Source organism: Sciurus vulgaris (genome assembly GCF_902686455.1).
Source record: "Sciurus vulgaris genome assembly, chromosome: 9".
Taxonomy (NCBI): domain Eukaryota; kingdom Metazoa; phylum Chordata; class Mammalia; order Rodentia; family Sciuridae; genus Sciurus; species Sciurus vulgaris.
Genome location: NC_136469.1, coordinates 78,608,676 through 78,630,191, shown reverse-complemented (window position 1 = coordinate 78,630,191; position 21,516 = coordinate 78,608,676). Strand labels below are relative to the sequence as shown.

General features: G+C 38.1%; 1 protein-coding gene across 1 annotated transcript in view; it reads right to left on the bottom strand.

The window, feature by feature from the left end:
* LOC306669382 (uncharacterized protein) overlaps nucleotides 1–21,516 on the bottom strand; it is a 513,918-nt gene that overhangs the window by 260,402 nt on the left and 232,000 nt on the right. The window contains exon 3 of the mRNA XM_079153357.1: nucleotides 12,737–12,790. Coding sequence (XP_079009483.1) covers nucleotides 12,737–12,790 — 54 coding nt within the window. The remainder of the gene's footprint in view (nucleotides 1–12,736; nucleotides 12,791–21,516) is intronic.

The window sequence follows — 21,516 nt, the reverse complement described above, 5'->3', positions numbered from 1 at the left end:
CTTTTTCCAAACCTGGTCATTTTGCAACTTCATGGAAAGATTCTGTTAGAGAATAAAATCAAAATTGATGAAAGCATAACCAAGGGAAGAAGAGAATGAGAAAAAAATTCCTAATGGCATCACTTCAGAATCTGGATCCAGTCATGGCTGAAGTCCACTATTTCTGGCAGGTTTTCAGTTATGTATGTCATTTTTCTTAAATCACTTTGAATTGGTTTGTGTCATTGATAGTCACACAACAGAGTTCAAATTTCTGTTATATAATACATATTTGCTAAGGAATTAATAATTGATATTAATATAATTGATATCCATTAATGAGTTGGTTCAATAAATAATGAAGAACTCTCACAATAACCTTGAATGATATTAACCATAAGTGAAAATACTTTAGAGCCCACTTGGATTTTTTATCACTGGTGAGGGAAATCACTTGAGCTCTGGAGTCAGACATCCCAGATTTGAACCTGGGCAGCCTGCAGTCTTACTATGGGGTGACCTTGGACAAGTTAATTAACCTTTCTGTGCTTCCATTTCATCATCTAGAAATGGTGATGATAACTGTACTTCACAAGTCTATTGTGAGGATGAAATGTACTGAACACTATAAAGGGTTTTTTACAGTCACTGGCACATAATAAAACTTCAATACATGTTACATTTATCTAACAGTCCATAAAGGTTAGTATTTATTTTTCCCATCCAGCCCGAGCATTGCCCTCTGTAGTCTTCTACACATGCTCCAGGCACATTGATGTCTTAGGGTTTTACACTGACCATTCCCTTTGTTTATAGAACGCTCTTCTCCCCAAAATCTAACTCGTTCCCTCTTCCCCTCTTTCACCAAATGACATCTTCTGCACGACTACTCTGTTTAAAATTGCAAGAAATCGCCCCCTCAAGAACCTCTACCCTTCCTATTTTTCCACTTCACATTCTAAAACATTATATTCAGTTAATCTCTTTTGTATTATATATTGTTTTTCCAACCATTAGAATAAATTCCAAGATGGCAGAAATAATTTTTATCCATCTCATGCACTAATGTGAACTGGTACTTAAACATAGTTAGCTTCTTAAAAATACATGATGTTAAATGAATTACTAATGTTACTGTTACCACCATCACTGTTTTCCATCATAGCACATCATAAAACCACAGTATTAAGAGCTAAAAATGTTAAAAATGACCAAGGAGGTCTTCTCTAGGACCTTTTATAAAAGGAAAAACAGCCCTCTCCTGAAAACACAAAGTCTTGTTGACTCCATGTGTTGCCCGAGCCTGCAGAAGAACTCATAGTGCAGGTGCTATCTGCAACAGATTCTGAACCACACAGTGCATCCACCAGCCCCTTAACCAAGAGTCTCTGATGTCACTGTTACACAGCTGTCTTATTTCCTGGTTGGTTTGAGCAATGATTTAGAAGATTATAGCAATCATCAAAGTGTAGGATTAAAATAATAAAGAAAAACAATAAACATAGGAAGAGAGAGGAGGGATTGCTTTTGCCTGAACAGTACAGATCATTTATGTAAACAAAAGGAAAAAGACAGAGCAAAGCTGCTAAATCAGAGGTGGCAATTAGCTCATTTGTAGAGTAACTTGGTCCCATTTTGAGCAACAATAACCAGAGTGATCATTCTTAATTGGGGTAAATTAAGTATTCTGACTACTCCACTTCTATCAAAAGAATTGCAAGGCAGTATTGAGATCCAATTTACATAAAGTCTTCTGCATTCTTCATATTGATTCATCTTTTAACTTTTTCTGCTCCTTTTCACATCTAGCATACTCGGTAGGAAAACAAGACAGAATATCTCTGTAAAGGCTTGTCCCCTCGAACATATTATATAAAATTAAATTTCTGTGTGTTTTTGTGTGTATGCGTGCCTATACTTAAATAACTACAGCCCATTCTTGATTATGTAAGATTCTGGAAAATCTGAAAAGAAAATAGGCCACAAAGGAAGAAGAAATGGTTGCACTAGTACCCCGGAGGCTCAGAAATACAGCAACCAAGAAGAAAAACCCCTAACTCACAAGAAAAACAATTTCCAGCCAAAAGGCCACCACAATATCTTTAGTATCTGACAAAGAAACAAGTGGAATCAAGCCAGCAATTATGCAGCTGAACAGAGTACAGTTTGTGACATTTGCAAAAAAAAAAAAAAAAAATTGCAAACAAAAATAGTGTCATCATTAAATGCCCTTTCGCATGTATAATTTGCAAGATTAGTTAACACTCCCTTATTTCTGCTACTCCTTTAACCTACTTCGGCAGTCTGAATTGCTGTCACAAAAATATATGCTTTATTGTAGCAGGTGTACATGTGTATGGGGTGTGCTGCTAATTATTACCATTTCCAATGTATCTTAAAATGTGTATTACATGGGCAGTTATGCCTGAATCACAGACTGCAAAGGTCATGTTCTTGAAACTTGTTTTCATGCAGATGTAGTCACTATAATTACCGCTCAAAGGGGATCAGAGCAACATATTTCATGACATTTGCCCTTAACTACCTTTCTTCCTATTAGCACTGTTACTGCTGCAGACAATGACTGTATCATACAACCCAAGGATTTAAATGTGCTGTTTATTTCAAAATGACAGTGACAATTATAGCAGCTGCTTGGAGAGAATAATGGGTGCACTCCAGCACTCTGGTGCAGTTAACTGAGAGACTCCATGCTCAAAAATGCCCACACCCCAAAAGGCACCAGGTAATGCTACTAATGTGATTCTGTTACAAATTTTTAAAAATTTGTATGATCAAACTGTGAACTTTAGATCACTATATTTTATTCCATGTAATATACCTCAACAAAAGATGATTATAATTTATTCTTTGTTTGTTACTTAGGATATAAGAGACGCAGAAAAAGACAATACATTTCTTCTGGTCATGAGAGTATTTTCCACAATCAATTTTAATCCCGTAAACTATGAGTACTTGATTTGACCTTGGGTGTATGTGTCTTTCTTTCCCTTTGAAAATTTCATTAGCATAAGCTTGAGAATAAAAAATTTCTAGCCTAAGGACAGAATACCCTAACATGATGGAGGAATCACCAGAATTCACTCTACTCTGTTATCTCCCTGGCTACTACACTGACGGTAAAGATGTGCACATTTCCAGTAGCACTTCATGTTCATAAAGTCCCCCATGCACTGAAATGCCTCCTTTCAATAAAGAGAAGAATCCACAAGCCCACTCCACCCACAGTATTGACTCTGTTGAGCCCAGAATATAATAATAAATGATCCTTCCTCCAACATGCAATAATGCTAAAGCTCATGAAGGATTGATGTTCAGAAAAGTTAATGGACTGATATTTATTTGAGGGACAGAGATGTATTTCATTCTGTATCTCTAAGCAGAGTAATAGGGTGTTTCCTACCTGTGAATGTTCTAGGAACTGGCATAAGAAGATACACAAAGAAAACCTTTCCCCTTCCTTTCTTTTTTTCCTCAAACCTTCTTCTGGAGGACTTTGGAGAAATAATACTATGCCCAAGTTATGAGTTCACAAGTGTTATCAAATATCTACTGTGTACTCAAAACTGTGACAGCTGTTTGAGATACAGAAAAGTATGCTCATTCTACTATCAGAAAGGTTTTATGCCTCATTTGTTAAGAAATGCTCTGCTCCTACAGATCTGGAACCTGTAATAATACTGAACTTGAGTGTATTTTAATTATTAATAAATTGAATTATTAAAAATTAGATACCTATATGAGGGTATTTATCCAGTGGAACTGTAGTTGGCTTTGTTCCAAATGCTGATGCTAGCCCATGACTATTTATATACTTTCCTTGATATTGTTGCTCTTCTAGAGCAAAAAATCAGCCTCCCAGCTACTGAAGCTCAAATTATTCTCAGAACAAGAATGGAATAATAATGACCAAATCCCACTGCTCTAAGAATCTTATGTAGCTTCAAATATTCAATCCTTTCAACAATTCTACATAAGTTGACAATATTTGTTTCAGTTTTAGAGGTTAAGAGAAGCTAAGTAACTTGAGCAAAGTTGTAGTGCTCATGGGTAGTGCAGCTTATGGGAACTTCAGTCACAGAAATGGACCCCAATTCTTTTGTTCTTAACCCCCACCCTACCAACATACTGCTTCTCAGGAGAATGGGATAGAAAAATACAATAATAAAAACCAAAGCCAGACATTAAGACCTGAAAGGAAAGTACATGGAATTCAGAATCAGTATCCTTATTTCAAACATTACAGATGAGTGCCAGAAACCCTTTGCTGGAGAAGTAAGAAGAGAGGGAGGGAAGAGATGGATAGAAGGAGGAAAGACAGTAACAACTCCCCTCATTAAACAGTGACAGAACTTTCTTTCCTGTCAATCAGTGGCCTGTGTGGGCACATATGAAAAGATTGGAACTTTGAAAATGTGCATATGTCACCCTATAGCCAGCAGAGAATTACAGCAAGGCAGCAAAAACAGCACTCTGCCAAAATTGAACCTTGGTTGCTTCCACAAACTCTAGTTTAAAAGTAAACAGCATTTAAACTTACTTGAAATGATACCCTTCGCTGTGACTGCTCCAGAACATGGGATTTTGTCATTCCAGAGAGTAACTGAGGAATTTCCTCAATGTTGACAGGGTTGGCTTCATCTCCGTGCCCTTTCCAGGGCATGGGAAGAAGCCACTGTGACCTACCAGACTGGAAATTCTGCCAAGAGCTTGAGAGTCATGGGAATCAGCTCAGTCAGCTTTGTGGAGGTCAACAGATGCCATCTAGACATTAAGCCATTAAAAAAGAAAGATGGACATAACAGTTTCAAAAGGCTGAGGAACCATCTGTGAGTAAATATTTTAACCACCAATATTACCAACTTGGGCCAGTTTGCCCAGAAAACTATTCATCAACATTGATGAAAAGCTTGACTCTCTCAAAAGCCCATGACATTCTACATTCTAGTCACCTCCTCCTAAAGGAAAATGACCTTGAATATGTGAGAGAAGCACCTAATGTCCATTAAAAATAAAAGTGTCATCCAGTGGGCTGAGACCATATTGGCACATGCTTTGCATGTTTATATGACTTTAGTAATAGTAGAGAAACCCAAGTCAAAGCCCAGAGTTGGAAGGAATAGATAACATAGCCACAGATAATCCCACAAAACACCACTGCCAAGAGGTATATTTCCTTTAGGTTCTCACATATTCTAAAACCAAGACCTTTTTACGTGATGGGAATACATTTTCTAAATATATTTTCTAAACTATTTTTAGTAGTTTTTAAACTACATATTTAAAAACAATCTTTTAACATCATTCAGATGGGTTAAGATGTCAGAAGTATAAGGAGAAAGAGCAGGGAGAGACATACAGAGAAACAGTTCTTTCTCACCCCTTCAAATGTATAATAAAACATCAAAATGGTAGCTGAATTTTAAAAAAAAATAATATTTTATTAGTTCTTTTTAGCTATACTTAATATTAAACTTCATCTAAATGGAATTATAAAAACATAGGGTATAATTTATTCTAACTCAGTCCCCAGTACTTCCCTTTTCCTTCCCTCCTCCCTCCTCTTGTCTCCTTCCCTCTACTCTGCTGATCTTTCTGCTATTTTTTTTTTTTTAACTAGTGCCTTGTGGATACATGGAAAGATGAAATGCACTATAGTATACCCATATGTGTACATAGGAAAGTTAGGCCGGATTCATTCCACTGTTCTTCCCTTTCATATCCCTCCTCCCTTCCCATCAATCTCCTTCCTCTTCTCCGCTAATCTCTATTATATTTTGATGGCATTCCCTCCATCTTTTCTTTTCTTTGTCCCTTATTTTGGAGTAGCTTAATGGTAGCTGAATTTTAACCTAAGATCTTATTTTTGTGACTAGAAAGGATTCTTTCTGGATGGGATCGTAGGTTACCATGTGTAGACAGAAATTATGGCAGGATGAAGCAGGACGTTTTGATACCAAATGGTAAAAAATCACTGTTTTTCATTTCTAAGTAACTTGTTAAACAGACATCTCTATGCTTTGACCTATCCCTGGGATTCATATCTCTCTCTCTGACCCTTACCCTATCCGTCACCCTTACCTGTCCATTGCTTCTAGCCCATCTGTGATCTGTGCCCTGGGTGGTAATCACAGGGAACAGAGCAAAACTGGAGAAAGAGATGAGGACATCTCTTTCACACATTACTTTCAAATTTAAATCCTGAAAGTTTAATAGCACTATGTCAGAAAGTTCCTGCACAAAAAATTGCAGGATCCAAATAACTGGATCCAAATATTTTATATTGAGAAATGTAAAAGCATTAAGATACAAAGATGCAAACATCAATGAACATCAAGCAGGTGGCACAAGACACTGGGGAGCATGCCTAAGGATCACTCTCTGGTACTTATCAACCCGATACACATTTCCCAGATGTCAACTGTAATTAAATAGCATGGGATGGAAAGGTTCTGAGGAAACAAACACAAGAAGATATGAACTAAGCCTAACCTGCAATAGTTTGAGTTGAACTTAAAATGAGCCCTGAACTAGGTCATTGTGTCTCAGCACATTTTTCCTCTGTAACATGTTAGCAATAACAATAGGAGACACTCAAAAAACAATCCTTAATAAATGAATAAATTAATGTATATCCCCTAGAGGTTTCTAGTTTTTTTTTTTTTTTTTCAAATTAAGGAATAAACTCATCTTTGGCTAAAAATAACAACAAGGATTCTTACAACTTTCTGGAAAGTGGTGTTTGGGAGGCAGGTCTTGGGGGATTTAGCTAAAGTGAACATTTCAATCTCACCAGCTATCCATTAACACCTGATTTTAGTGCAAAAAGGATTTTCATAAATAAATCCTGAATATAAATATTCTTTTCTCAACTCCTGTGAAAAGTGGGGGGAAAAGATTGCTTTTTAGAACAAAATGGTCCCAAAACGATCTCATGCTAATTGATATTCATGTACATAGTGAATCCATTCATTGAATAAGCTTTTCTGAGTTCTTACTGCCAGTGAGGTATTATTTTACAATTCCTAACAGAATAGTCATTGTTCTCCTTTATACAAGTTAATAGTTTAGTGGAACCATAAATAAGTATTTAAAATCTAGTGGGCGATGGAGGTAGAAGAACTCTAAAAGCAATGGTCCTTGGGTTCACATGCTGGCTCCCACATCTGCCACTGCCATGTCCTTACGCTAGTTTGTTAATGCCTCTTAGTCTCAATTTCTTTATCTGTAAAATGGTAATGATGAAATTATTAATCCCAAAGGATTGTTAGGAAAATCAAATGAGATAATCCATGTAAAGTGCTTCTCACAGAGCTGGGAACACAGCAAACATGTGACAAGCTGTGTGATTGTTGCTAGGTGTTACACAGTTTGCACATCCCCAGTCTGTAAATCCAAACTCTGAAATGGTCCGAAATCAGAAACATTTTGAGCACTGACATGATGTCTGAAGTAGAAAATTCCACATCTGACCTCATGTGATGGGTTGCAGTCAAAACACAGGTGCACTAAAAATATTGTATAAAATTATTTTCGGGCTGTGTATACAAGGTCTATATGAAACTTAAGTGAATTTTGTGATTAAACTTTAGTCCCATTCCAAAGAGGTCTCACTGTATATATGCAAATATTCCAAAAGTCAAGAAAAATCCAAAATACTTCCAGTCCCAAGCATTTTGGGATGCTCAACCTATATTTAGATGAAATAAAAAATGTTATGCACTCAGAAGATAAAACCACTAAACTTTCCTGGAGTAATCAAGAAACTCAAGAGTAAGTGTGGATATGAAGTGGTCATCCCGGGGCAGACAAAACAGAGAAGAGAGTATTTCAGGAAGAGAAGGCTACACCAGCACAGAGGTAAATGGTCCACATTCAGGAGCAGTGTCCTCACAGCCTCCAGACTCCAGCCATCTGGGGGAGCACCAGGAGACAAGCTGGAGATAATGGGAATAAGTCCTCAAGTTGAGTTGTGAGCAGAGACAATGGGTACCGGGCTGACATCTCACAAGGATGGATTTGTTTTGAATAAAATTGAAATCTCTTAGTGTTCTTAAGAATTTGACATGAGTTAAAGAACTTTTTTGTTTGTTTGTATTTTGGAAAGAAACTCTACTAGTATTTTGGAAAATGGAGTGGAGAAGGAAAACTTGGTATAAGGAAAGAGTGAGGAGGAAGTTGCTGACACCTTTCCAAGGAAGGATCTGGAGAAATGAAGAGATTCCAGGGATACTTCAAAGTAGAATTTATAGGTTTTGACAGTTGGTTAGATGTGAGAAGTAAAGGAAGAAATCAAGGATGATACTGAGGTTTCTAGATTGGGATGGTGAAGCCATTAGCTGAGATTGTGAAATAAGAGAAGACCATTCAGGATGTAGAAAAGATTTTGTTTACATTCGGACATCATTTGTGGGATACCAGGCTGGAAAAAACCTCTAGTCAGTCAGCCACAGGGACCCTGGGCATAGAAGAAATTTTATTATTTGAGACACAGATTGAAGAGTGATTTTCTTAAATGATCGATCTGCTTCTAACAGAAAAGATTGCCCAGAGATTGCTGATCTTGTGAGTGGTATTATCTATGCATAATATTGTGAGCAAATATCTGCAGATTAAATAAATGTTATAGAAATGGTTTTATATTAATAATCTATCAAAGTCTCTCTTGATTTCCCCATCTATAAAACAAAATAATAAGATTTATGGAAACAATTTATAACGCTCTTTTTCTAAATATTCTACCACATGAACTAATAATATAAGTGCACAATTTCAAAAGGATTAAACACTCATTCTACCTTTCTGCCTAACAAGAAAAAAAATTAACCCACAAAAACAAAGATAGATGAATGGATGAGAGTCCTCTAAGGACATGCCTGCATATTGGTTCCCTTCTCCTATAACTGTCACTCACATGAATTCTCTCCTTTCTTCCTTCCCTCCTATTACAAGGCAGGATGTGTCCATCTATCTTCGGTTAATCTGTGGTTTGGCATTCACAGTCTTTAATCTTCTCAGTGACCTCACTCAGCGGCTGTTCCCCGGCTTTCTCAGATCCTCACTCTTTGCTTCCCTATTGTCTTCTTACTACCAGCATTTAAACACACTTAACTGCCCCATCTTAGGAGAACTTCCCTCAACCTCATAACCTTATTCAACTACTCATCTCTCCTTCATTTTGCAACATTTTTTTTTTTTAAAGAGACCATTTTACCCTCTGCTTTCTCACCCTTTTCAATTCTAAACCCACTGCAATCTGGCTTGTACACCCATCACTTTGATCTCAATTAAAACAACAATACCCTTAATAATAGTATTAATAAAGCCAATACTCAACTGAGCAGTAATTTACTCACCCTCTTGGCAACTGTTCTGAGACTCACTACCTCTTTCTTTATTTTATTCCATTGATTTCTGTGACAACACATTTTTCTGGTATCTTCCAGCCTCTATAGCTTCCCAGTGTTTTCCGAAGTCCAGTCTTCTCCCAGTACTTATATGCTACCTTTCCTGGCAACTCTTGTGAACTCTCCTTATTTCCACTCTACACATCCTCTCTGGGCAATCTCTTCCACTCTCACTGTTTCATCCTCTATATTTATTCCTCCCATATCCACATATCCAGCCTAGACTGATTCTTAGAGTTACAGATCTCCATGCTCAGCTGCCTGCTGTTCATCCTTACTAGGAAATGTCAGACACGAGAACATTGACATGTACTGATCTGAAGTCAGCTCCTTCCCTAAACCTGGCCCTTTCCTAGTGGTTCCTGTCTCAGAAAATAGCACCAATACTATGCCAGTCAGAATTCTGGGAATCACCCTTAGTTACTTCATCTCCCATATATCCAAACTACAATCATATCCTATTGATCTTATCACCCAAATATTTCATGATCCCCACTGTCATAATTCTGATATTGGTCACTACCTTCTCCTGCTTATATTGTAACAGTACTCTTATACCTAAACTTCATATAAAGTTTTGCTCCCTCTATATCATTCAGTAGCCAAGTGATCTAAAAATAAAAATTATATTATATTGTACATACCTACCTTATTAAATTCAAGTCCTTTAAAAATTTCTTATTACCTTTAGAATAAATCAAACTTCTTAATACAGTTGTACTAGACCATCCATGATCAGTCGCCTTCTTGATTCACAGCTTGCCTTTTCCATTTCAAGTTGTAATTCCCAGACACTCGATTTTTTATAGTTCTCCTCTCTCACTGCTGAACATACACACTTGCTATTCTTCTGCCTCCACCTTGTCCTCATGCAGCCAAATCTCATTCATTCTTTGTATGAATTGATCCCTGGCCCATTGATTAGGTTGGATACTCCTGATACAAGGTTCTCTAAGCTTCCAACTTAAAAAATAATAATAACATCATTCATCACAAATTTGCTAATTACTTGTGTAATGAGCATCTATCAGTTCTAAGAGGATAAAGGCAATGCATGCATGACTTGTTCTCCAGGATATTCTAGTGCATGTCACCAAGTAGTGCTCAGGGAAAACTTGCTAGCTGAGCTGAAAGCAAGTATAGTCACTGAAACTGACAGTGGGACTTGGGATGTAATTCAATGGCAGAGCACAAGGCCCTGGGTTCCAGCCCTAGCACCGGTAAAAAAAAAAAGAAAAGAAAAGAAACTAATTGAACTACTACAATGTATGCATGACAGAAAACCAAAAGAAGTAGTAAATAAGCTGAATAACAGAATTGGGTTTATAAATAAGCTTGACTGATCACTTTTTAAATGGACAGGAATATAGAAAATGGACTACATTTATCCTTGAAAAATCATTTACATAAATATAAAAGAGAATCATGTTTTAACAACAGCTTATATGAAAATGTCTTAAGAACATGTGCAAAAACTTCAAACTTCACATGACCAACTGAAGGATATGGCTTATAAGTAGGAATGGACCACATCTTCCACCATATTAGTAGAGGATTAGGGCTACACTCATAAATGCCCATTGCTTGCCTTATCATAGCCCTGCCTTATGCTATGCCTAACATATACCAAGTGTGTACACCAAGCTTGCTAAATGAAGAGTAAAGTTCCATGATGCTCTTTTACCAAATGAGCCTCAACTGGAGAATGATACATGGTTGTTGATATCAATAACAAAGACCACACCCAAAACAAAGACAACCTGATCCGGATGCAAGGATAACAATGGCTAAGACAGTACCTATGATGTATTGGTACTGTTGTAAGCATTTTAGGTATATTAATTCATATACTTTATGAGTTCAGTACAATTATTATTCCCATTTTACAGACGATAAAAGTGAGGTACTAATAGGTTATCTAACTAACCCAAAGTGACAGAAGTAGTAAACGGTACAGACAGATTTCAAAATCAGTCATGCTCTTGGAAATCACTAAATCTATGTCCTGTTGGAACCAATAAGGAAAAGAATTAGCTGAGGGTGGGATGGGAAGGAGATTCAGAAGAAAACATATTAACTAGATTCATACTCAAATAATAAAGCAGAAATCTATAGCAGAAAGATATTGGCTCAGTAAAATGAACAACTTTCTAATTCATTGGGTTGTCTCACTAGTCAGGTTTGTCAGGTTCCCTGTTAATAGAATATCCAGGGACATGCTAGAGGTCTAACTATAAATAATATCAAAGGCATTACCCCGGGAAAAACTGTGGGGCTAGAGGTCCCCTAAAGTGTCTTTGTTCTATAAAATCTATGATCCTAAATTTAATACATGCTCCTCAAAATGCTTACTCAACGTAGAGAACAACACAAACAGCAGAACTCAATCAGAATAGAGTTAATAAGTAATTAAAAACTATTAAAATAATAAAGTGAATGGTATTCAGAGTAGTGGGTCCTCACACTACCTCTAAAAATAAATATCCCAGTCACCTACTTCCAAATCAAGCAACATTAGAAACGGAAATAGCCCAGCAGACAGTGTCACGGTATACAATTCTAAGAAATACCAAGTAACCAATGTATTAGGCACAGATCAGCTCTCAATGCACCTGGTTTTCCATATCAATAGATAGTGTCAAAGAATTTATTTGAGTTGTTTGGACTGTGAAATCACCTCTTTACCCCCCAGAAGGAGAAGACCTGGTTAAATCTGAGATTAAAGAGGTGGATAACAGTGACCCCTGGCCCCGAGAGGCAGGGAATTAGCCACGCTGCTGAAGAGGCAGTCGTCAGACACAATCTATTACGGGGACATCTTCCATCAGAAGCTAGTGAAGCTAATCCGTTTGCAAAGCATGACAGCTTCTCAAACTTGACTGTGGTGAATCCAAACCAGATTTTTATGCTGTATGATCAGCTTTCAAAAACACAAAATCATTTTACCATTGCATTGGGTTTAAATTTATTAGATTTAAATTTACAAACAAAGATATAGAGGCCTGCAGTGAAGTTTATACAACATGACCTGAATTCCCCTGATGCTCATCTTACTTAATAAAATATCAGATAATAGTGAGAGAGAAATAAACAGAACCAGAGCTTCTCTATAATAAAATGCTGTCAAACAATAATGGAGTTTTCCACATCCTTAAAGTGAACGACTTGCATTTTATCCTTGAAGAAAAAGGTTCATGAATAATCAGAACATTCTCATTGGCACCATAGCTTTTCAACTGAATGTCACCAACTCTAAAACCTTTAAAATTTCTAAAGCCTTTATTCTTCCTTTATTCCAAGCATGCTGAAATTTTTGAATGCCAGCTTACCTTTTTGCAGTCAGATAAGGATTTATCACTGGCCAATGTGCTGAAAATGGTAGTCTGCAAAACAGGAAGGAGGCAAACACATTAGAACTATCAGAATATAATAATATTGACCTACGTTCATTCGCCGTCAAGCTAAGCACACCTCCTGTGTCTCTACTGATTTCTCCAGATTTTAAAATATGCCTGTCTACCTTCCACCATTCCCTAAGCCACTCTATCCAAGTTGGAACATTCAAATGAGCCAAGAACCATTCAGTGAGGAAGGACTCTTATTCATCTTCATTTCACAGACAAGGTAACTGAAGTGTAATGAGGTTAATTGCCAAAGATCACGAACCTTGGATATAGGTAAGTCAGGACTCAAAGTCAAGCAGCCCGACTCCAACCCCACCTTCGACCACACATGATACTCTGTCTTGAAGAGACATATGCAAAATGCTAAAGAGACAAATACCCAGAATCTTTCAAATGGTACCTGTTATCAGCCTGAGTGGTAGAGCAGAGTTTTTCCCTTTTGAAGAGATGTGTGAGTCTGAGCAAGACTATTAGGGCTTGCTATCTCCTTCCCACTATCTTTAACACACTCACTCTCCCTAGGGTTGACTTCTTACCTATTTGTGTGTAGATTTGCTTAGCCTGATGAACCACTCAAAAGGCATTGACATTTAAAACCATATTAGGATTTACATGCAAGTTTATTCTTTTTGGACTATCCTATGAACAGATATGTAGTTATGGCCAGCCATGCAAATAGTATTGAGTTTTGTTTTTTTTTTTCTCAGTAAACTTCTCTACTTTTTCTTTAATTACAAAACTAATATATATTCTTAATGAGCAAATCTCCTTTATTCCCCATCCTTCTAAGGTAACCAATAATAAAAAGAAAGTATCCAATAAAAATGCATTGAATAGACAGAAAAAAGATAACATCAGACAAAACTGTAATCTTTATCCCGAAGTGCCATTTTGGTAGTATGATACTGGAAAGGCAGATTCCTATATAATAGCACTATAAGGTGAAACTCAGAGAAGAAAGAAGAGAGATAAAAGGCTCCTAAGTAATGGTAAGATAAGTCTCTATTTAGCACATATCTGTTGTCTGTTGTCCACTTGGTTTGGCTAAGCCAGGATTTTTCTGCCCTATGGACATTTTGAACCAGATAATCCCTTGTTATAGGGAGGTTAGGAAGCACGCTGTGCATCACAGGATATTTTGCAGCATGTCTGGCTTCTATCCAACAGATGTCAATAATACCACTCCACCCACTTCACTCATGACAACCAGAAATTCCTCCAGACATTTCCAAGTTTTTCCTGGGTGCAAAATTGCTCCCGGTTGAGAACAAATGCTCTAACCTCTAAAGACACTCAGAGAAATGATCTTTATTCTCTGCCTCATGCTAATAAGCTTTTCCAGGAAACCAAAGTCTGGTGGTGAATTCAAGTTTCATTCTCTCTCTTAAATGGAAGTTAGAATTGGGAATACTCAAATTCCAGCTATGAAGACTTCACATGGGGGCAACTCAAGAGACCATAATTACATTTTTAACTAAACCTAAGATGTAGCAGCACAGGCACCCTGGGGAAACTAAATTAAGAAACATGCCTAATAATTCAGACATTAGTGCTGTTGTCCCAGGGGAAATGATCTTCAGAATTAAACAATACCATACAACTTTCAAGAACAATCTCAGGTAAACTGAGAGGATATGAGAATCAGAGATGGGTGAAATTAACTACACACACACACACACACACACACACACTATATATATATATATATATATATATATAAGTTAACTCTAAATGTTAGATTTGTACAAAGGAATCACTTGGGCCATAAAGCAAAATCTCAATACTTAGAATGAGCATGAAAGACAGTTGGCATGGATCTACAATAGTCCATGTCCTTAATTTGACCATTTTCTAAGGTGATATTACTCATATACTTGACCAGTCTCATTTCAATCCCTTTGAAAGACTTTAACAAAAAGGCATTCCAGTTTTCTAATTGCAGCTATTGTGAACGACTTTAGGTGGACTTTTCTAAACCTTCCAATAACATGTTCACTTTAATTACTGAAAATGAAAGACTCAAAACACCATGATTTACCCATGCTGTGACCTTCTGGATTATTGCATCAATATTTTTCTACTAAAAGGGAAACTCCTGATGAGTCACCTCCATCAGAGTTTGCAGGATGTTGTGTTTGTCACAAGAACAAAAGCAAAATAAAGTACAATATCTTTTTTAAAGTCCTGTCTTCTAACCCTATTAGTGGAGTGACCAGCATGGTTTTGGCAATTTCCCCAAGAAATTTAGAAAACCAAGACCTTACTTTTGTCTATTTATATACGAATGCCTGAAATTTCAGTTATATGAGCTCTGCTTTTAACACAAAGCCTTGACTCATGATAGAGAACACATGAGGGATAGTAAGGCACAGGGGTCAGTGCAGACAGGGAAACTGCAGAGTTCATGTATTATACTTCATTGGTCTCTTATTCCTTAAAGGGAAGAAGTTGGCTAGCTCCTTTCCAAAAGCAGATTTTGTACATGGGGGTTTTGTGAGCTTTGTTTAATAAATTCAAAAGCTGATTTTGTAGGAGAAAAATGAGGACATAAGTCCTGAGGACATTAGGCATTCATGGCTATGGGAAAGATCTAAAGACAGGTCACAGGTGAGATGTCTGAAAAGCAGACTGAGATGAAAATTAGCATGCAGGAAATTTGTTAGGGAGTGTTCTCAGGTCACTGCTTAGAGAGGAAAGGCAGAATGAAGCAGAGAAGAGGTAGGGCTGTGGTCCAGTCTACCAAATGGGGAGCACTAAAGCAGGGATACACCGTCCCAAGCTGGCGTGAGAGGGGCTGCCCTGGAAAGGGAGCACGACATGAGGCAACATGACCCTGTGCAGCCAAGGGCAACTTCCTGAGAGGGCTGAGAGCTGAGGGCATTCATTTGGCAGCAGTCCTGGCAGCCAGGAGATCTGTGTGAAGCAAGGCTAAATCCACTACTGAATACATTACTTTAACACACTTCTAACTAGGACGGATCTTGGATATGTCTATAATTTACTCTAATCGAATATGAGTCATTATAGCTAAAAGTTCGTTGGCCTTTTAAGACAGAGTCTTGGGAAGAAAAGCAAATGGACCACTCGCTAAGGAGTCTAGGTGCTAGTTCTTGTCCCTTTTTAAGAGATTGCCTTATGAGCTTAAGATGGATCATTGAGCCTGAGGTATTGAAATCTTCCCTATTAAGTGAGGAAACCCATATTCACTTCCTTTTAGGTCATGAGATCCCTTGATAATTTGAAGAAAATAAGCCTGAGTTTATCAGGCATGTTGCTTGATTCTATCAGACATATAATGAATGTGCTGCTCACCTTTTTCCTTCATTCTCTAATGAAGCACATTTGACTAAATAATATGGTCAATTCAATTATTTACTGAGGGAGAGAGAGTTTTATAGGTATAATACTGAGGGTTCTCCACAGAAACCAAACAATAGGATATGTAGAAATACATAAGACAAAATTTATTGTGGGAATTGGTTCATACAATTACGGAGGGTGAGAAGTCCCACAACATGACATCTGCAGGCTGGAGAACCAGGGAAGCCACAGGTATAATTCAGACCCAGTGTGAAGGTCAAGAACCAGGGGAGCCCATGGTATAATTTTCAGCCTGAGGTCAAAAGCCTAAGAACTCCGAGATAAGGGGAATGCTGGTATAAGTTTCAAAATTCAAAGGCCCAAGACCTGGGAGCTTTATGTCTGAAAGCAGGAGAAGACAGGTGTCTCAGCTCAAGAAGAGAGAGAGAATTTTCCCTTCCTCCATGATTTTTTTCCACAGCCTCAGTGAATTGCATGATGTGGCCCACATTGGTGGGGACAGATCTTCTTCACTTGGTCTGATTTCAAGAATTCCTTCACCCAATCAAGTTGACACATAAAATTAACCATCACATCATTACAACAGGTGATCTAAAAAAGTACAACATATAAAATGCCTTTACATTTAACTTTGAGACACACGAATGGTTAATTTAAAAGACTTGGGTGTGTAAACATGTCTTCCCTAAATTAATATTAATAACCACTTAAAGAAATATTCCAAGTTAGCAGAAAGGCAAAAATGACCCAGAAGGAAAAATAATTTGGTTGAAAAACTGGCCCTAGTAAGTCCTTGGTCCGAGAGCCCACAGTTGGAAAATCAGTAATTGATGTGTTCAGTCCAGGCTACACAAAGATACTTCCAGAAAGTGAATTGCTCATCTGATTCTCACTGGAGGGAATGTTTTGCAAAGTGATAAAACACTGAAAGAGATTCCAAATGTTCTATACTGCTCTGAAGTGAGAGTTTACCTCTGAGAAGTACTACGATGTTGTCTATTCCCATTAAATTAGGATTAGAAAGAGAAACTAGAATAATTACACCACTATTGAGCCAATTTCTGCCATGTAATGTCTATAAATATGATATTTTTAAAACAGCAAACATATGACACTTGATTAAATTGGATCAGTTTAAGTATTGGATATAAAAATCAAGGAATTCAGAAACTAATCTCTGAGATGGCAATGTTATGAAATTTTATGTCAAGCATTCTCTTTATGTATGTGAGCTTGTGTGTGAGCGCATTTTACTCTTAAATAATATACCACTAGGTAAGGCCAGCTAATTCTGATGAATGGTAAAATAAAATTTGAAGCTAAAAGCCACTTAAAGGAATGAAACCTGCATAAAACATCTCCAGCTGGTTTGCACCTCACAGGCACCTGGGATGATTTCTTATTCACTGGTAGATGCCAGGACTAGACGGACTCATATCACTAGCAATTTGAAAGTCTCCTATTTATATTGATAGGTCCCCAGTGTGCACACTACTTGGCTGCTTTCTTAGACCTGCTTAGCAGGCTGATTCTAAGATTTCTTAACAAAGTATGAATTTCCATTTCGTCTTCATGCTTTAGAGGACTACTATTGATACATATACACTGAAACAGTGGTATACCTCCAGGCAAAGTGTGGCATTCACATTTATTTTTTTAACTGCATAATTATAAAACACCAATCAAAGGGAAAAATTATACACCCAAATAAATTATAAAATTACAGTGTTTTCTTATAGTCCATGAATACTGAAAATTTCAATTAGCCAAGTGAAAAGCCATTGAATGTGCCAGCAGGATTTATATCCCAGACTAATGACCATCATCTGCATCCTATTTAGCTAATGAAGGCTTGGAACACTTGTGGATAATTAAGGGAAAGCTGATGGGAGGAAATTTGAACCATGGAAAGATCAAATCTATTTACGTCTGCATTTAAAACTAAACATACCTAAGAGTTCACTCAATCAAAGCATAATGTCTGTTCATCGGGGATAAGATAGACAGAGGCTCCTAAGTAGCCAGGTTAGTTTTCAAAACCCCCAAATTCATTCCTCCTTCATTCATTCAATAAATATTTACTTAACACCTGCCATTGACTCTGCCCTCATGGGTCAGCATGAGAGCACCAGGATCTCCCTGATGTCTCCCCACTACTTCCCTTCTCAACCTTAATTAAATGCACAGCTCAGGTTTTTACTTTCCTCAAGTAAGCACAGTCCACCTGTCCACTGTGACAGACCCAACATGGCTGAAAGCCAGGGCCATGATGGGAACATATAGCACACAGTGGGCCCCTGGCTTTTCCTCAGACCTAGCAGAGCATCTCAGAGGCAGGCCCCAGACTCATTAATCAATGAGTGACCACATAAGGAAGACTAAGGAGGCTAGCAGGAAGGTAAAGACCTGATGACCAGCAGGAGCCAGAACAGAAAACATGCTCAGTGGAGCTCTGCTCAACTTCACTAAGTAGTTTACCAGTTTCCTCATTCAGTAGGGAGCCCCTTAAAACACCACTCTGCACCACCCCCATGATCCCTGATAAATTTGGTTAGTGATGTTTTAAGGACCCGCAATCTTAGAAACTATGCCTATGCTAAAAATGGCACACAGAGCTGGCAGGGGTGTTGTAGAAAGTTAGCTAATGGTGACCTCTCAACCTTAAGTTTACACTTTTGTGTCTTTCAGAAGCCTTTCCACATGGTAAAGGAAGCCCAGGCGGGAAAGATCAGAAACCAGAGCCTCACATACCCAGTTGGGCTTAAAATGAAGCCAGTGGAGCTAAACTTCAGTGTCATGATAATCAACCAAAGAGCTTCTTGAACACAACATGCTGGGCCCTCACCCAGAGGCTTTGCTTTAGAAGGATGTTAGGGCCCAAGAATTTGCATCTGTAGTAGATTCCCAGATAAGAGTGATGCTATCAGTCCAGAAACTGTACCTTGAGAACCAGTGGTCTAAGCTATTCCCAAAGAAAGTTAGCATCCATGATAACTATGCCTTTATCACCCCACCAATGAAGAAAATGTCTCTGGAATTTCTAAAGCATATTTTTAATTAGTGAAAATGCTAACATCTTCTGACATTTATATAAACTTTTCAGTTTCTAAAGCTCCTGGACATACATTGTTAAACTTGAACTTTCAGACAACCCTGTAAGGTAATTATTATTCTCATTTTGAAACACTAAGAAACAGAGAGGTTGAGTGACTTGATCAAGGTTTCTTAACTATTAAGTGGTCAAACCAGGACTGTGGTCACTGGTCTTCAGAGTATTTCTAGAGAGGATTATACTATGACACATAGCTGGAATCAGAGCACAATATGAAATTTGTTTAAAAACAAACAAAATAAGGTTGCTCTCATCTTAAAATATGAAAGTCAAAAGTTCTCTAACAAGCAATTTCTTCTTAGAATGACTTATAAAAACTTAAGAGCCTTTCTCTTCACAGTGAGGTATACAAGAGAGATCACAAAACCTCTTTAAAAAGGACCAGCTAGAGCTGGGCAAGGTGGCACAATGTCTCTGATTCCAGAGGCTCAGGAGGCTGAGACAGAAGGATCACAAGTTCAAAGCCAGCCTCAGCAACTTAGTGAGAGGCTCTAAGCAACTCAGCAAGATCCTATCTCTAAATAAAAAATAAAAAGGGGCTGGGGATGTGGTTGAGTGGTTAAGCGTCCCTGATTCCTGGTACAAAAAAACAGCGGGGGGGGGGGGGGGGTGTAGAAGAGAGATAAGAAATGCATGAAGAAATGTATGTATAAACTCCAGATCCAAAGTTCTGGTCATCAGTAATTGTGGACCCTTTGCAGAGAATACTTCCAGAGAAAACATGTAACCCACAACCCTAGCTTCAGGGAGTGGATCTTGGGCATTTCCCACCAGTTTAGTACCTTGGATAGAGAGCCAGCAGGAAGCTCTGAGTCTGCAGAGTGCAGATCACAGACTGCAGAGAGATGAAGCAAAAAGATCTGGGCAATGTTGCCCACAACACCCCCACCAAAACCACCACAAGGAAGATATACCCACTTAATTTGTTGCACCCTCACCCCAGACTGGCAAGGAGAATCCTGTGAGACCAGAGGACACTGTGCTCTAGGGCTACGGGAGGAGTTAGCTGTCAAAACACATTTCATGCACTTCAGGACAGTATTTGAATGTGGCCAATTAGTGCCAGGAGGAGAGAGCAGAGCAACAAAGAGCCTTAAAGAAGACACAAAAGTCAACATTTTCAGACAAAAGGCACTGAGTAGTGATGAGCTCCATCCACAAAGCTGCAGACTGATTCTCTCCCTATAGCTAACAACAGTAAGGCCAGAGGCCCTAGTCAGAATTGCATGCCATTGTCTTTCCTAGAGTAGAGTATGCTAATTGGACATAGTAAGTGCTAAAGGGAAGATGGATTGAAGGAATTGGGGCAAAAAAAAAAAAAAGAGAGAGAGAGAGAGAGAGAGAGAGAGAGAAAATATATTTTTGTAAATTTTGACTTTAAGAGAGGAAAATCTATAATGCTATGTACATGAGCATCTATAATATTTTGAGTTAACCATTGTGTTACTATTAGTCAGCTTTTGCATTACTATGATCAAAATACCTGACAAGAACAACTTAGAAGAGGAAACGTTTATTTTGGTTCATGGTTTCAGAGGTTCAGTCCATGTTTGGCCAACTTCATTGCTGTGAGCCCAAGGTGAGGCAGAACATCATGGTGGAGGGGCAAGGTAGAGGAACACATTTCCACTCATGGTGGTCAGGAAGCAGAGAAAGATCAAGGGCAAGGGGCCAAAGGGAAAATAAACCCTTCCAGGGCACACTACCACCACCACCAAGTGACTTACCTCCTCCAGCCATGCTCCACCTGCCTACAGTTACCATCCAGTCAGTCCATTCAACCTGATTAGGTCACAGCTCTCATAATCTAAGCATTCCTGCATTAACACAGAAGCTTTTGTGGGACACCTCCTATCCAAATCATAAGAGTTTACTCATAACAGTTAATTTAACAGTCGATTTAAGTAACAGGATGATTTTAAAAAATTATTACTCAATGTGTGAGAATTTAAATCCTGAAAATTCCACTGTATCTCAACAAACCTGTTAATTAGGACTTATCACAAGTGGTTTGTCCTCTGCACTGCACTGTAAGCTCATCAAGCCCACAGGTCAACTCTAACCATCCCTCCACTCTATGGTTTAGTACTGAGGTGGACATAGGGATGAGAACACAAGAGGGATTTCAAAAGTGTGTGTTGAATGTATAGTGAATAAGACAGGGGCAGCAAGAGGAAGAAAAAGGAAGAAGGAAGTACCAAGGGAAGCAGGCAGGAAAAGAAGGAAGAGTGAAGATAATGGGGGACAACACACTAGAGTGCAAAGAGTCTTA